Source organism: Corticium candelabrum, chromosome 20 (assembly GCF_963422355.1).
Source record: "Corticium candelabrum chromosome 20, ooCorCand1.1, whole genome shotgun sequence".
Lineage (NCBI taxonomy): Eukaryota > Metazoa > Porifera > Homoscleromorpha > Homosclerophorida > Plakinidae > Corticium > Corticium candelabrum.
Window position 1 is genome coordinate 5,827,079 of NC_085104.1, and position 18,128 is coordinate 5,845,206.

Sequence of the window (18,128 nt, forward strand, 5' to 3'; positions counted from 1 at the left end):
TACACCCCATTTTGCGCCTGCAAATAGCATGGCTTGTAGACCCTCCAGAGTTAGACAACTAGAGGGAATACAAAGTAATTTAATTACGTTATAGTAATCGTACTCGAAATCAAAATGCTAGATTCTGCTTCGTACGATATACTAGTGTACACGTTTAATCAACTAAATAATAATGTCTTAGCCCCAAGGAATAGTATCCGGGACATCTACACTACGCATGCGCTTTGTGGAACACTTGCACCATGGACTTCCAACATCGTGCTGGTGGAAAGACTGGGTCAGGAGGCGTTGCCTCTGAGTCAGAGGCCAATCGTGATAGAAGGGAGCGTCTAAGACAGTTGGCTCTAGAAACTATTGATTTGGCAAAGGTGTCTAGATATTTTGGCTACTGAGAGCTTTGTGCTTTCTTATAGTTCTGTATGATTCTCTGTGTATAGGATCCATACTTTATGAAAAATCATTTAGGAACGTACGAGTGTAAGCTGTGTTTGACATTACACAACAACGAGGTATGTAGCCAAGCGTTGTAGTCTGTCTGTAATGTACGACAGCTAGTAGGTCTGTGGTTGTCTATGCATGAACCTTTTCGTTTGTCTGTTGATCTAGCTGTTAGTCTGTTTGCTTGTTTTTGTTTTGGGATTGTATGTTGTAATGTATTCTAGGCTATGGATTCCTAATTTGTCTGAACTAGAATAGGATTACGATTGCAAATAACAAGTTATCTGCAGGGTTCGAAAAATGTGTTTGAATCTGGTCGCCAGTTTGGGGAACGGTTGGTCGCCAAACTTTCACTAGTTTCTAGGTCAGAGATTTCAGAAGTAAACAATCATTAATATCACTGTTGAGACCCTTTCGCAGATTATCATGTTTGACATTAAATTAAACCTAACAAGGAATTTGCAGTAACGTTGGATGAAGATTGTAGATAGCAAGTAAACACATCAATCTACAGTAGTATGCTTGGGATTCTTTCTATGTAACACTATTAGTATTCATATTGTATTCTAACTTTCAACTAATTGTATAGCTACAACCAAACAAAAATGTGGTTTGTCATCACATCGACATCCTGGCAATCCATCCAATAAGACATGAGCGTTTCTTCTCTTATGACTCTGTGCCACTATTGTTGTTGAGAACAGTACATCCGGTTACTGCTTGTAACCCCACCTGTCCTATGGCTAGCTGTGCTAATTTCTGGAACACAAGTGATAAACTTTTTTTTTTTGATATTGTAGCACTTCAATAGCGCATGCCATCATTCAACATCTAGATTTCAGAACTGGACATGCAGAATCTTTTGTCTGAACAGACTTTCCTAGTAGCACTAGGAGATGTACGAGCTTCTGGACATACCTGGTAGTTCTTCTCATAGAAAGACACTCAGGCAGCTTGCTGTGGAAAGAGTTGTTTGTTTTGCCTCTTCTGACGCCTGCCGTTTGCAAAGATCTACGTAATAGTTTTCATTTGTCTCAATTCAAGATGGTCAGATTCTTCGTTCCTTGAACAGCGTAGAAAAGGATCTAAATAAGCAGTTGCTGTTACCTTCAACTAGGATTGACTGCAGATTTCGTGCTTCATTTGGGAGAAGCTGCTGTCAGTGGCGTCTCATCGATGATAGAGCTGTTGACTTGGATTTACTGGTGTATCGTATGAAGAATAGGAGTGACCACGATTGTTTGAAAAATTATACGCGCCTGCAAGTCTTTAGTTGGGTTTATCTGGAGCTGATGGCAGAGACCAATGAGATTGGTGCAGGCAGTAAAGTCCATAAAAATGATGGTTAACCAGACGATAGCAACAACTCGCAATAGAGTGCTAGGTGATATGTTGTTATTCGATATGTACGAAGGTGCTAAGTAGACGGCCTACTTCGCACTGTGCCACTAAATGGTAGACTTAGAAAGTGACAACATATTATAATGCAAAACATACTATCGTACGGACGTGATTAATACCCCACCCCCATGGTTAGCTAGCATCAAAGGTAAACTAAGGGATGGGACTTTACTCAAAACCTTACACCTGGAGGTGTTAATTGGCGGAAGTAATTAACTTAATCAATTGACAAGTAATTAACCACCTGTCATGTGTCTCATGCAACCGGATAATTTGTCGGCAAAATCCGAGAAGGTCATCTTGATAATGCTCCGGAAGGGCTTGAGACTTATTCGTTTTGCGCAATAGTTCTACGTTAAAGTGTTGCTTCCACCTGACAAGCCATCCATTGCTTGCTTTAAATCCTACAATGTTTAGTTCTGCAGCAACTCGCTTTGCTTCGTCTATCAGTGCGACATTAGAAACTGCCAGGCCAAAGTTTCGCCTCTCTTTCAAAAAGTCAAACACCCGGTCATCAAGCTGTACACTTAATGGTTCACGTCCATCGTGCATTTTTCTTGCTCTTTCCTTTTGGAGTTGCTTCGTGTTGCTTTAGCTCTTTGTACTTTGCATTCCAGTCCCACACACACTTCCTGTCAATGCTAAATTGGTTGGCAGTTTTTGACACCACCGAGCCATTGCCTCGATGCCATTCAACAATGCTGATCTTGTATTCAACAGTGAAGCTACGATATCTCTTGGGCATAGCTGCCTAGAACATGTTGCCAAATGCTTAGGCAATTAAAGAAGCTAGTCTATATAGAAAGCGCCAATTAGCACCAATTAAAGAAGAAAAAAGTGTGAAAATCTTAGGACCTAGACCAAAGGTGGGGATGGGACTTTACTTGAGGCCTGGGGTATTAATCACGTCAGTACGGTATCTGTTGAGCAGAGCAGCTGCCACAAAAGACTAAAAACTACCAAATATTTCTAGTCGTCAAATTGGCGACCACACCGCTTGTTTAGTCGCCAACCACCTAGAAGTGGTCGCCATATGGTGACTTGGCGACCGTATTTTTGAACCCTGTACTTGACTTCAGAACTACTTACGGTACACAAGTACTCAAAGACGATATTGAGTTCTGAGCCCTAGAAGAATGAAAAGTAACGAAGAGTTACTCTGGTTTCATTTGAACAGTGGCTGATAACCAGATAGTCACATTTCTGGAGTATCACTGAAATGGCTGTTCATTTAGTAGTGACCTTCTTGGCTTTGCTGACTTTCTTATCATTTACTTTCTTGCCATTGTTGTGAAGAACTTGATTCCTAATGACCAAATGCTTTACTGATGGTGTATATTCTTGGGGAAAGCTTGCTTTTATGCTGTTTCTCTTTTTCTCTCCGTTGGACTTCTGTTTTGTCTTTAGTAGTTCAAGAGACATAGACAGTCACATTACAGTGGGGCAGTTGAGTATTGTGAGCAGAGACTCATCTTTTGTTTGTATATGTGGCATCTGTTTGAGTTTAGGATTTTGCTACGTGTACAACTATTAGCCTCGACACTAGGTCTTCCTTTGCTTTTGGTGGTCTTTCCACACGAGGATAGCAACGGGGCGGTATCACGTGATGTTGTCTCTGTAAAACGAAGGGAGGCCTAGTTACTCATTATGTTGCGTGACACCTGATGTATTTTGCGGAAATCAGTAAAACAATCGCCCATGTCACAAGTGTCATTTATTAGTGTGCTACAACAGCTTGTGTGCCAGACGTATACCGACTGAAGAATATCGTTTGGGCACGTTTGCAGGTTACAAATAGTTGAAGTATTTTCCCTACATCGCAGCGAGTGTAGGTATTTCTTTTAGTCGCGTGCAGTGGTTGCTTCTGGAGTAGCTTCAAGCTGACATCAGCCACACAGAAATTTCAGGCGTGCTCGCAATGGCTTTCGATTGATTCTGGGAGCGCGATGGTAGTTTACGACTAAATCGTACATGTACAGTAGCCTAATCGCTGTTGCGTCGTCTTCTAGTCAACGACAAGAGAGGACAGAGTCTGCGTGTTGCCTTTTTGCACGCGCCATGCTGAACAGTAAGCAGCGTCGCAAAGGCCAGCATGCATACTCTCTGTTCGCGTTGACTTTGTGCTTGGAAGTGACTAATGATGCAGCTGTATTTGTTTACCACACTCAGATGTTAAGCGATATCCCATTAACTGTACATTCTAAAGGTCATATTACAATACAAAGATGTTCGGTAACAGTAGAGAAAGTCGCAGGCTATCAAGACGAAGCAGAACGAGAAGAGGAGTCAGAAATATCAAGCGACTACTTACGAAACAACAGCAACTGTGAGTTGATGTCAAGGCAGTGGATCGTTTAGTGACCTTGCTAATTGGCTACTTCCTCTATTAGCAGCATTCTTGTTGTAAGACCAAACCTTCTTAATTAGTTAAGAACCCTAACGACTCTTGATATGCAAAAGCCTTATCAAACCGCTTGTGTAATACATACGTCGTCGTTACCCTAACTGTAGAAAATCCGGGAACTTACGGTTTTGAACGATACCAAGATCGTCACTGTCTGCCCTATTGCGCAGAAGTTATTACCGATTTCAAAGCACAAAGTCAACGCGAACAGAGAGTAGTTACTGACTGCATTTTGTGCCATTCCATTCCAATACCTTTGGTATGACGGGCATACCCTGCTGTAAATGAAAACACACATGATCTCTTTTTCCAAACCATTAGCAATATGAAACAAACCAACAAAGGGTGGGCTTTCCTAATGGCATAATTAGTTAAGTTGTCTAATGACATAAAGAGTTACTAGGCCTTCTTTTGCTTTACAGAGACAACATCACATGATACCGCCCCGTTGCTATCCTTGCGTGGAAGGACCACCGAAAGCATAGGAAGGCCTAGTGTTGGGGCTATACAACTATGGTGTTAGGTCAGGACTGAAATATTTGCCCAATTCAATTAATATAACTACTAAATAGAATTCAGATTAAGCAAGAAGGCAAGCACTACCATTCCACCCTGTTTAAAGTATTTTTCTGTTGTTTCTTTGTGTGCTGGTTTATATTTGTTGTCTTTGTCTATTTGTTTGTATATCTGTTAGTCTGTCTTCTTGTTTGTCTAGGTGCCCATTAATTGTATGTTTATTCTATTATTTGTGTTATGTTTTGAAGTCTTTACTAACATCTGATTCAGACTAAGATATGGAGGATTTTGTTTTTACATAAAGGGTAGCTATTTGGCACATACACAAGGCAAACGACATCAGGCTAACTTGTAAGTCACAAATTTACTTTACAATGTATTAGTTAAATATAAAAGTAATGTTGATACATTGATAGAGCACGCCGTACAGCCAGAGATGCAAAAGATGCACCAATTCAGCCACAAACAGTAAGTTATAAATATCATGTAGATTTTAATGACCATTTTCGATTTTAAAAGATTGACTACATTTTCTAGATGTATCTTGCTTATTTTTCTAAGTTGCATTAGTACTTTGACTGAAGTGTACATGACAGCATTTGTTATGATGTGTGGTGGCTGAAAATGTGTTTGAGTGCCCGTTTGTCAACTCATCTGTTATTCTTCTGTTTCTGCTTGCAAGGCAAACTGTATTTGTATCATTTTGAAGACACAGTAGTTAAACCAACTATTTTCTGCCATGTGTTATGCATTCTATGGTCAAATGGTGGTTTGAGACTCAGCAGTTAATACAGCTTGTTGTGCTACTTTAGTCTTTAAACTTTTTGAGTGTGCTACTGTTTGTTGGTTATTTTCTTTGTCACATTGAGTGCTTGTAAGTTTTGGAACAAATGTAATAGTTCCTTTTTTGCAGGAGAGACCACGGGTTGAATATAAGCATTTTGTGAAAATAGGTCGTCCAGGATATAAAGGTAATTTTAACATGTAGTGAGTGATGTTTGCAATACTACGACTCATTTTTAGTAACAAAACAGAGAAATCCTGAAACTCGGCAGCACAGTCTCTTGTTCCAGGTGAGAGAATTTTATGAATTTGAACATGTTGGGGAGATAGTAGTGTTTGCTTTTATTACACAGCTTGTGTGTTAATTAAAGGGCTTGCACTTTTAGCATAACGGTGATACTTCAGATGTTCTTTGGTGTGTAAGGTGATTGGTTGCTAGTCAGTTGGGTTGGCATAGAATACTTGTTTGTTTGTGTTTGTGTTGTTGTTTGATTGGGTGTGTCTAGTGTGGAAAATAGCTGTTGGACATTAGACATATTATCTGACTCAATGATTGGAATGATCAATTACAAGGTTACCATTGGACCCATTAACACTAGTCATCAGTAACACCAGTTTTTATAGTGGAGAGAATTGGACACTGCAGTCTTGTACGTACTGTTTACTAGCTGAGTAGCCCATTCTTCGCCCGGGCTGATCTACATTATTGATTGTTAGTGAATATTCAGTTGAAGACAAATGAAACTGTAACCGAGGGTCCCGTTCTGGAAACATGTATATACTTATATAGGTTGGATTTGGTGCAAATGTAAGAGTTTTTTCAATCGGCAAGAAATCTTTGATCGCTGGAGCGTTGCAAAGGACAGCGACATGTATAGTTGATCTACACGGGACTGATCTTGTCATGTGTTCATATGAACTGGATGGTGCTAATTAGTTAATATCTTGTTGGAAACAAACAAAATGTAACTGATTGTTTCGTTCCTGAGAAATCCAGTCAGAGTTAGATATCTGTTCAACAGAAAAGTAGAAGTCATGTGCAGTTATTTACTCACCCGGATAGTCTGTTCCCCATATATATAACCAGTCACGCCTCATTTTGCTATTTTGACCGTCTTGTTGGATGTTGTCAGTTTGAAGACATTGCTGCCGTTGTAGGAAAGAAGTGTAGTGAACGTGACAACTATTTCATGTGTGTACACACAGGAAAACTAAGGTACGCATAGTTTTTAAAGACTTGGATACAATCCAAGATATTTTGCTTTTATTGACGTTGCTGGTAGTAACAACATGCTCCGTTCATACTGTCCGAGGTTAGGAATGGACAGTTTAAATTTGGTGGAGATCTGATGTGTCATTTTGAGAAATTCGTGCACGAATGGAGGCAGGTTCAATCGGCAAGAAATTGCGTCATCCCAAGAGAACTCTGCAAGACGATGGCACCTTTACTGTTGAGCTCGATCGATTCGACGTGTGCAAGCAAGATTTGGTGTCACAGTGACTCACCATTTATGGAGATACGCATCCGATGCGTCGTTGTCGAGAGATTCGTGCACGAATGGAGGCAGTTTCAATCAGCAAACATTGCGTCGTCCCAAGAGAACTCTTGAAGACGTCCAGAAGTGCAGTCCTGTTTGGGGAATCTAACATGATTGATGTGTCTTTTGTTGTCTGGAAAACTTGATTGTAGCATTTCCTCCCTTTTTGTCTGGTGCCTCATTGGCTGCTCTCCAAGAGAAGTCAGGTGGTATTCGACCCATTGCTGTTGTGGAAGTGTTGTGTCGCTTGGCTTTGCTGTTTCTGCCTTTGTTTCCTTTTCCACCAAACAACATTAGAATGTGGTCAGCCACTAGACCCATATGGAGATCACCTTGTTGGGTGTGGTCACGGTCCACATCGTTTGAATCGTCATAACGCTTTGCGTGAGACTATTTGGCAATCACTCTTATTGATTCAAAACAAGTTGTAAAAGAACAGTGAAGCTTGAGTGAACCTAGCCTCATCCCCAAACTTACATTGCCTGGCAGTGTTCGGTTCCTGTATGACACTTTCAGCCTTCCGTGAGCCTGGACTCACCGCGCCTACTTTCACACACTTACTTCACTAAGTCTCACCCCAGTCATAGCCTTGGCACCCCACGTGACTAAATACTAACGTCACAAACTCAATTAGCTTATATCTATCTAATGTGTGACCCAGCAGATTATGTATCACGCCCAAGCCTCCAAACAGTGCATGGTCACTCTCTACGGTGAGTGATTACCTGAGGCCCGGATTTCCGGGTGGAGGGTATAGTAGTTGTTCGATGACCGTACGATCCATCGACCGTATATATAGTTGGTTAGCGGAGATGCAAATGAAGCTATTCCGACCAATAGACGAGAAGTGGTGTCATTACTGACCAATAGACGAACGTGATGTCATCATGAGGCTCCACCTCGCTTTGTTTGGTAGCTGCTAACGAGAATTTGGCTATCGGGCGTCCGTCCTGTACATGGTGTTTAGTCCTTTGCTCTAGGGGTTTAGCACATACATTTGTACGTGTATGTTTCCCCAACAACAACCAGGGCGAGGTGTGTAGCTGTACCTGACTTGTAACATTTTGCTTGTTCCACAGTGTTTCTCCATAGTGGTTCTGCAGTCTGCCAGCTTAATTTTGGGTGTGCGTGGCTGAGTGGCCGTGGCGTTGTTGCAACGATCACTAGTGTCGTCTTCAACAGAAATTTGGCGTTTGACGGGAATTTGCGAAGGAGAACGTGCATTGTCCATGACAGCGTCTGTTTGTGGGACAAAGCGGCTCGGCCGACCTGTAAGTACGCTAGTGCGTCTCTATTCATTTCTGTTTTACGGTATCCAAAGTCAGAGCGAACAGACGCCTAGCTAATCTACATGTGCACGTGCATGTTTTCCCGCATTGATGTTTTGTTTTGGCTTTGGGGTCACCTCATTACAACAGTAGGCGACGTCTAGCTAGAGAAGCCGCACAAACAACAAGATGCCTAGAGAAGCTGCACAAAGAACGAGACATTTACATTCTTGTGAGCTGGAAAATCGGTGGTGAGCTGCTTGTTTGGTCTCCATTTGTAACCTAGGTTTCCCACCAACAAACAGAACAATGATCACGCCCGTTACTTCATCATGTAAGGCGAAGATTGCCAGCCGGCCTAGCGTCGAGGCTCTTCAACTTGTAACATTTGGTTTATTCCATCATTTGGAAACAACTATATTTGTAACAAGCATCTAGAAACAACGCCTAGCTAATCTAGCTGCATTTGTAACGTTCCCACATCTAATTTTGTTTTGGCTCTGGTACCTATGCCACGCCTAAAACCAGCCATAGTTACGACCTCAAAAGCTGCACAAACAATCACTTGCACAAAGAACCGACGAGCGAAGGTTGTAAAAAATAGAAGCGATGTCCTACGGGACGTTGGCTGACGGACTGCGTAGCTACCCGTTGTACACGGTAGCAGCCAGTCACGTGACTTACCTCAAGGTCGACCTTTGCCATTTCAATAATGCTTCTTATTTATTACCCACATCATACCATTCTGTCATACGATTTTGTCATAGCGCGACTAATTTACCTTCAAGCTGCATACCGGCCGAGGGTTTGCACTTCAAGTGCTTCTTCATTCATCAAGTTCACGCTCTCCAAATTCTCAAGACGACTTCTGCAGGTGGAAAGGTGAGTGTATTTCTAAGTTATTGTCCTACTCGTGTAGACTGGTGAGCCTGCCAAGTCTAGCTACAGTGATTTGGACTTTTGCGTGTAGTTTACTCGTTGTTTCGTCGCACATCCGCTACCTGCACAGCCCTTGCTAGTGCGCAGACTCTGTTGTAAAAGCCAGTAGGGCACGCAATGGTAACGAGAGACATATTGACGTGGAATTGCAGTTTGCTCTTTGTGTTTTCAATTATGATGACTTTCGGGAGGGTAAACTTGAAGTCTCCAGGGCCATCCTAGGGGGAAAAGACATCTGTGTCCGCATAAACAACGAGTGAACTAACACGAAGTCCGGATTGCTGTAACTAGACTTGGCAGGCTCGCCAGTCTACACGAGTAGGACAGTAACATAGGAATACACTCACCTTTCCACATGCTGAAGTCGTCTTGAGAATTTGGAGAGCGTGAATTTGGTGAATCACTCACAGTGGAGAGTCACCATGCGCTGTTTGGAGGCTTTGGGCGTGATACACAATCTGCTGGGTCACACATTAGATAGATATAAGCTAATTGAGTTTGTGGCGTAGGTAGTATGTAGTCACATGGGGTGCCAAGGCTATGACTGGGGTGACACTTAGTGAAGTAAGTGTGTGAAAGTAGGTGCGGTGAGTCCAGACTCAGGGGAGGTTGAAAGTGTCATACTGGAACCAGACACTGCCAGGCTCACGTGCGTCTAGGGACGAGGCTAGGCTGAACCCAAGTACTGGCTAGAGGATGTTTTCCATCCTAACTTCTTGAATGGATGACCTGGATACTTTGACATCACAGTAAGAAACACGTTGCAACCATCATGCATCTCTCGAGTTGCTGGAACATCAGGAATTGTGGCAGAAGCGGCTGAGATGGACAAAAATGATTGTCACAATGCAAGAACGACTTCTGCCTCTGGTTTTCTACCTGTTGGTAGTGGAAACGCTTGGACTTTGGTCGCCAGATAGTTTAGAAATGTTGAAATCAATAGCTTTGAAAGTATGTGCTGTGCTAGCTGTTTCTTCTGGAAGACTTGCAAGAATTTGTTAGAGCAGCTTTCTATAACATTATTGCTTTATAATGCTAGAATGATTTCTAGCTGCATGCTTGCAGAAAAGACGATGTTTTGAGTTGGGACTTTCCTGTATGTGAGTAAATAGTTTTGAGTGTACCCGCAGTGGTGGGTACATGTGTACCGGTGTATGTTTATCTAAGTAAAGATAAGTAAATGAATAAATAAACTAGTTGTATGGTATCTGTAGGTGGCACCTCGTATTGGTGAGTAGCACATCGCAACAGAGTTTTCTGACCGCCTCCTGAAACCCTGTCATGGAAGTAAACAAGCATCCTTCCTAGTAGTTTAGATTACGTATCTAAGCCTGGTGGGTATAGTCATCGTTTCCGATTGTGATCAAGACAATTGAAATGCTGTGTACAGTAAAAGTATGCACTCAGTTCTGTTGTAGCGACAGTGGTATGGTATATTTGTTGACATATAAATTGATATAGACAAGCATTGACTATCTACAGTGTTAGATACAGCACAGAGTAGTAAGGATTGATTAGCCTCGACACTAGGCCTCCCTTTGCTTTTGGTGGTCCGACCGCACGAGGATAGCAACGGGACTGTATCAAGTGATGTTCTCTCCGAAAAGCAAAGGGAGGCCTAGTAACTCATTATGTCACGTGACAAGCTAGCTTGTCACCTGATCTATTTTGCAAATGATGATTGGTCGACTGTAAATCACATTTGAGTTACTTCCTGATTATTTCCTCTGAGACATGTGGAGATCAGTAAACAATTGCCCACCTCACAGGTGTCATTTAGTGTGCTACAACAGATTGTGTACCGACCCAAGAATATTGTTTGGGCACGTTTATAGGTTGCAAACAATTCCAGTATTCTCCCTACATTGCAGCGAGTGAAGGTATCACTTTAGTCGCGTGCAGCGATTGCTTCTGGAGTAGCTTCAAGCTGACATCAGCCACGTAGAAATTTCACGCGTAGTCGCAATGGCTTTCGATCGATTCCGGGAGCGTGATGATAGTTTAAGACAAAAGCATACATGTACATTAGCCTAATCGGTATTGCGTAGTCTTCTAGTCAACGACAAGAGAGGACAGAGTCTGCATGTTGTCTTTTTGTGCGCGACATGGCCGTACAGTCTTTGCGGTCGTTTCTTTACGCTAACTAAACAGTAAGCAGCATCGAAAAGGCCAGCATTCATAGTTACTGACTGTATTTCGCACCTTTCCATTCCAACACCGTTGGTATGACGGTATACTTGCTGTAAACGAAAACACACCTGATCTCTTTTTGCAAGTCTTTAGCAATATGAAACAAACCGACAAAGGGTGGGTTTTCCTAATGACATAATTAGTTAAGTTGTCACGTGACATAATGAGTTACTAGGCCTCCCTTTGCTTTTCGGAAAGAACATCACGTGATACAGCCCTGTTGCTATCCTCGTGTGGTCGGACCACCGAAAGCAAAGGGAGGCCTAGTGTCGAGTCTAAGGATTGATCATATGGTAGTACGGGACGTGTGAATAGTTGACTGTAGTTGGCATACTGGTTATCAGTCAGCTTCTGAAAGTGTTTCTCGGTTGGAACTTTATGAGGCATTTTTGTCGCTGTTTGGTCACTTGCACTAATTGTTCCTATACTGATCTGTAGTCGGACACGGAAACGATTTTGAAGTAGGTCTTATAATGAAACGTGGTCATGGGGAGGAGAAATTTGAGGTTTGTGTGTACACACAAAAAATGGACAAATGGACAAATGTTAAGCTCTCCATGTCGTTCGATGTCATGGAGATAGCTTCTCTTGCCTCTAGAGACATGGTCTCCATGGGCTACGTGGAGGCTTAAGGGCCAGCACTACAATCTACTTGGAGCTCAGTGTCCAGAGTCATCCAGGGGCACAGAGTATGGCGCAGCTCTGGGGCTGGACACCAAGTCCCACACTTACCCGTCTACTGCATGATGTTACTGCCAAGCCAGCGGTCATGTCCACCCCAGTCAAAGACCAGGTGCGCCCTAGCTAGACAATACGTACGTATTTATAGCTTATTGTTTATGGAAATAACATATATAATAATATATAGCTATTATAGTTTATTGCTTAAGGAAATTATGCCATAACTCGCCATCACTGTGACTTGAATTTGCAACCCTGCAAGGTTCCGGATGTTTCTATTCTCCAAATGCACTCTCTAACCAATTGAGCCACAGTACCACACACACATCTATATATACCGAGAGCTTGATGATAGCCTATAGGATCACGCCCCTTTCTGTGCGAATTGAATTAGAAGCCTTGCTATGCTTGGCAATAAATAAAAACTAACTAAATATAAATATATATAATCGAGGGTGTTGTTTTTATATTTACATGTTTGGCAGAATTTACACTAAGGGCCATCCGTATTTATCGACATTTTACAGGAAAAAAGAATTTTTTTGTTTTTACCCTGATCCACTATACTAAAGTCAGTCCCAGCTAACTTAAACCCTAGAAAAAGTGCAATAACTCCCATTAGGAAAACCGCAGCAATGTGCTACTAACATCATTACTTTGAAGCTCTCATTGGTGCCGTTCTTTTCAGATAGATATCGTGGTAATTTCCTATATATTAATTATTGCATCAAGGAGCTGACCAATGGACAGTCCGAATATAATTAGCGGTAATAACACCTTGAAATGTTTAGCTATCTGAGGGGTAACAGCTGTAAACGTATCTAGCTGGCAATGTTATTGATAATAGTCTAAACGGGTCAAAAGCTTTGGGAAATCTTCTCCTACACGTACAGAGTAAAAAGTCCCAAATTCTTTGACTTTTAGACTATCAGTGTGTCATGTAGTCAATGCTGGTTGTGGTTGCTACTTCTATGTAGTCTCTAGAAATGCATGCAGTCATTCTATTGGCACGCTAAACTGTTTGTTGATAACGCTCTCAGTGTACTATGTCTTAATCTAGTTACAAAGTGCCTTCTCACAAGTGGCTTCCGGGGTTGAAGTTAGCTGGGACGGACTTTACAGTACACCATCAATTATCCGGACTTCTCCGGAGACAGGTTAGACGTCCGGATATCGAGTGTCTGTGGAGGTTGAAAGTGTAATACGGGAATCAGACATTGCCAAGGGACGTTGAAAGTGTAATACAGGAAGGGCACACTGCCAAGCTCATGTGAGTCTGGGGACAAGACTATAATATCAACTAATTTTCCTCCACTGTACAAGACCACAATCTGTTTCCACACTTAATGTACATTCATGTCATTAGAAGAGTCATCAACAGCTGCCTGTTTATTAGATTATTATGTTCTCTGTTATGTATTCGCTCGTTTGTGAGAGGCTGTACCTACAGCATAGTCGTACGAAGTGAAATACATTATAGTTTCTTTATCCGGGAACGCAACAAGTTGGGGACACAGAATTTGTTGGGATAATCAATGTTTGGATAATCGAAGGTGTACTGTAACTTATCCCACCGAGAAAACAAAACTGTTGATGTCTGCACTTTTCAATCTCTGTGATGTCACTCACCTACATGAAATCTTAAAGACAATATGTATGTACCGTTACTGTAGGATGTTCGTCCCTAACACAATGCCACTGTCGTCTGGAGGTTGTCTGTCGCAACACTTCCACCACCTTCTTATAGTCATTTGTGGGTTTTCCGTATATGGCAGGCCGAGCGACAGTGCTTTCTCTACTGAGAAGAGACAGTTGCCACCTAACCGTCGTCTTGCAAATATGACCTGTACATGTCATAGTCTTATCTGTGGTCAATTATTGAGCGTTTCTCTACCTTGTCATTGTACACTTTATTGTTCCTCAGGAGTACAGTGTACTTGCAAAGCACTTGTTAAGTTGTCCATAACGCCATTTTTACTTCTGTTTTACGGAACGAAACAGCCATTTACCCCACCCCCAAATGAAAGGTTTTCATTTTTGTAAATGTTGATAAATATGGACTGCCCTTAATTGAATATAGTTTCCAACTACTTAAGTTAGTACTTAGAGGGTTTCTCGTCATCTTTGATAAATTATACATGTGGTACTTGTGAGTACAGATATTCTCTGGGCTTAGCATTGCACCACTCGGAGTTATGCCATACTAGAAACAGCATATTATGCATTATCTACACGATACCAAGGATTACGTGCAGGTTGCCACTATTTTATACCTTGGATTATCTAAACCTCAGTTATCTGGACTTTTGATTATCCAGACGACTTTTCTATTTTCTGACTTATCATGTTGCCTTATGGTAAGAACATTATGACAGAATTCAAGTTGTAAGGGGCAGCATGTGGGTTCTAGCCTTGCATTCTTGAGGTTTTCCATTTGGCTAGGCACATGTGACTGGTTGTATTTATTGTGTTATGGTACAGCCAAGGACACTGGGCAGTGTTGAGTGAATTAACATTAGTATATTGTTTTTTGAATTTTTATTACATTAGTGTGTGTGTGTGTGTGTGTGTGTGTGTGTGTGTGTGTGTGTGTGTGTGTGTGGGGTGGGTGGGTGTGGGTGGGGTGGGGGGTGGGTGTGGGGGTGTGGGTGGGTGGGTGTGGGTGTGCTAGTGTGTACACACGATGGAGATTTTGTTTTATGTAGATTGACTATCCTGAGATTGGTGATGGAGTTGTTCCTCGACACAGGTTTATGTCAGCATATGAGCAAAGATTAGAACCTCCTGATCGTAACTGGCAGTACCTTCTGTTTGCAGCTGAACCTTACGAAACTATGGGATTCAAGGTACAGCGTGTGCAAAATCATTTGGATTTATTTAATGTGTTTGGTTTTATTGTTAATTGTTCGAGCAAGTTTATGAACAAGGTTAAAAATATTATAAATTGTTCTGGTCTCGGCCTTTTTGCTCTTTCTCTTGCATACAGATGCTTGCTTATTGTTCAAGGCATTGCTCAACACAATTGCACCTTTTTAGATGGAATCACTTCTAATTTATAGCACAAATTTTATTAATTAAGTAAAGCACTAAGTAAAGTGCTGATCAGAATACTATTCGCAACTGTTGGACAATGTTACTTATTCATGGTTTCAAGAATCTGTAATTTGCATTGGGTATTTTGTTGTTGTTAATACTCTATTTGTGGTTACAGTTGCATTGTACATCATTTGTGCATGTGTGCTGAAATTTGCTACTTTTACTGTTGATTTAGTCAACAACTTGTTAGTTGCAGGAGCAAGAGAGCAGAACAATAATGGTGTTGTTTCAGGCTCATGATCAACGTTTTACTGACTACACTCTGCTTAGTTGTTAGCCACTTTTTACTTTAATTAAGCCAAAATGGAAGAACGTGGACATCGTGATTTCTCATTTTCTTCTCAACATGAAATGAATACTGGTATGTTCATGATATCAAAGGAGCATGGTCCAAATTTATACACATGCTTGCTGCCATGCCCAAGCCGTGCACGTGTAGGGTTACATCATGCTGTTTGCGTGGTTTAGATTGACAAAATGAAACGCTTTAGATTGAACGCTTTCCAAGCTTTACCTAGGGCGGGGCGGCAACCAGGTGTTACGTTTAGACAGTGCTGACTAGGCACAGCAGTGTCACGGTCAAGGTGGTGGCATCTGATTACGTCTATACATGTGCTAGGACACTGGTAAATAGATTGAGGCTAACCTGATTACCTAGAGACGTGGTTCAGCATGAAGTCGATCGCCAAGCTATAAGTCTGCAGTTGCATCTGTCACAGCCTTCTGAGAGTCTCTTCTCTTATGTAGATGCACTTCTTGTTTAATGGCATGTGACGTTGTCCAGATACTTTTATTGCACCGCAATGCAACATCTTGCTCCCTAGAACTTCTGTACCAACATCTAGGTCACGTGACTTGGTGCAAAACACGTCCTATCAGGGCAAATGATACTCAATCGTCTTTGTTATAGCCTACCACACTTTTCATATTCTTGCTTTACAGTTACCTAACCTTACTTACCTTTATTAAACCTTTCTGTATTCACTAAACTTGAAAAATTGATTGTTTTTAAGTGAGTGCGACATTCTGGAGTCCGAGGGCAATTAGGACAGTGCTCCTTTAATATGTCTAATTTCAGCACATACGAAGAATCAAATGACATTGCACAGCAGTGGTGGATCTAGATGAGAGTGTGCAGGGCATTTATCATTTTTGTGGCTCAAGTCATTACCTTTTGCCGCTCACACTTCATGATCCTTGCACAACTTTAGCCAGTGTTGTAGACTATCATAGCAGAAACTGCATGTTTCGAGACAATGGACATCATCAGCCGTAGAGGTTATTGTTTGGTTCCCGCTCTTTATTTGCATTTTAAGAATTAGGACTAGTTTTGTGTCTGTCTAGTTGCCTGGGTATTACTTTGGAGGGGCTTTTGTGTAGTCACTGAAGGTACAGACAAATCTAGAAAACGGACCCTGGAATGATCAGACACGAACTATCGTAATGTTGTAGGTTTAGTAATATGAGGTTTTATACATTTTTTAGTTATGTGATTTTAAAGTATATCTGAGCAGCTGTAATGTGTTTTAGATTCCTAGTCGTGAAGTAGACAAATCAGAAGGAAAATTTTGGACACATTGGAACAGAGATACTAAACAGGTAATACTGAGTAAGTTTGTTGGCTTGGATATATCATTAAAATGTGGTCAAAAAAGTGCTCCTATCTTGGACAGCTAGAACAAACCTTGGAAGGGTAAAATAGAAGTATAAACGCAGTATGTAAACCATGTAAGCACTTTTTTGCGCATGCTTACTCTGAGCCCGTGGGCTGCAGCTTCAATGCAGCAATTGAGTATGGGTGAATGAGGTGAAGTTGCTATGTTGTCAAAGGCAAGTCTATTCAGGGTACATGATTATATTAAGAAGACTATGTGGATATCAAACATTAAGGAGCAACTATGGGTGAGCTGTGAGAAGGACTGTGATCGTGATGACTTTGCTGTTTGTGTGAAAAGTGGATTGGAGCTTGTGATGCTGTGGTTATGTGCGTGATAAATAAAGCACTAGGAGTGCTTACATGGTATTGACTCTGTAGGTCAGGCGATAGGGAGGGCACATTTATGAGCACGGGAAGATTCACGAGTAGGGGAATATTTACAGGTATGGGAAGATTCATGGGTAGGGGGTAGATTCACAGGTAGAGGCACTTTGGTGGTACTCTACATTCATACTACCACAGAAAGTGAATATGCTGTGTAGTGTATGCCCAATGAAGACGGACCTAAAATCTTTGTTAGTCTATGGTTAGATTGATTCTTTATAGTAAAAGTGTTTGGAATAGTTGTGTACTTTTAATTTTGCGTTGCTAACAATTATAGGCTAAGTTCAGTTCTGTTGGAGTGTTTGTGAGCTTGATGTAATCTTTCTCGAGTGCTCGGGGTAGTTTCGTAAGGGTTTGTATGCAACCTGTAAGCAGTGCTAGCCACCCTCTTGTTTAGAGAAGTAGAGACAATGAATTTTACTAAAGCTGATAATATTGTGTGCATTTGTTTTGCTTTTCTAGTTTTTCATGCAGTTTCATTTCAAGTTACCAGATGATCTGACAAGGTCTCAGTTGGTTGCACCCAAGCCTCTAATGACATAGCTGACTGCAGTTGCATGTGCACGTGCATTCGTAATGATTGCCTGTGGACTGAGTCAAACAACTGTAGGGTTACCCGGTATTGATAATTCTAACTCTAGAATAAATACTAATACTGTTGTAGGTAACGTGTACAAGAATGGTTTACACCACGAAATACCTTTAGCAATATCATGTACTAGTGCTAGAGCTTGCTTGCAAATTCAGAAGTACTTGATCATTTTGTGAAATGGCACTTTACCCACGGCACTTGAGCTACTGTGCCCTCAAAACATAAAAATGAGGATGCTAAA

General features: G+C 41.5%; 1 protein-coding gene across 1 annotated transcript; it reads left to right on the forward strand.

Moving 5' to 3' along the window:
• Positions 1 to 227: 227 nt before the first annotated feature.
• LOC134195845 (splicing factor 3A subunit 2-like) lies at positions 228 to 17,996 on the forward strand. Its single transcript, XM_062664931.1, has 9 exons — positions 228 to 368; positions 438 to 509; positions 5,064 to 5,110; positions 5,176 to 5,227; positions 5,673 to 5,730; positions 5,783 to 5,832; positions 14,864 to 15,004; positions 16,785 to 16,853; positions 17,758 to 17,996. Exons 1-9 carry the CDS (start codon positions 243 to 245, stop codon positions 17,836 to 17,838), a joined length of 696 nt encoding a protein of 231 aa, XP_062520915.1. The 5' UTR covers positions 228 to 242; the 3' UTR covers positions 17,839 to 17,996.
• The last annotated feature ends 132 nt before the right edge of the window (positions 17,997 to 18,128 follow it).

Bases quoted from the DNA above. Each gene is read 5' to 3' on its own strand.
- LOC134195845 (XM_062664931.1), top strand. From the start codon at position 243: ATGGACTTCCAACATCGTGCTGGTGGAAAGACTGGGTCAGGAGGCGTT. The intron at 369-437 runs GTGTCTAGATAT...CTCTGTGTATAG, and splicing joins AAACTATTGATTTGGCAAAG to GATCCATACTTTATGAAAAA. The intron at 16,854-17,757 runs GTAATACTGAGT...TTGCTTTTCTAG, and splicing joins GGAACAGAGATACTAAACAG to TTTTTCATGCAGTTTCATTT.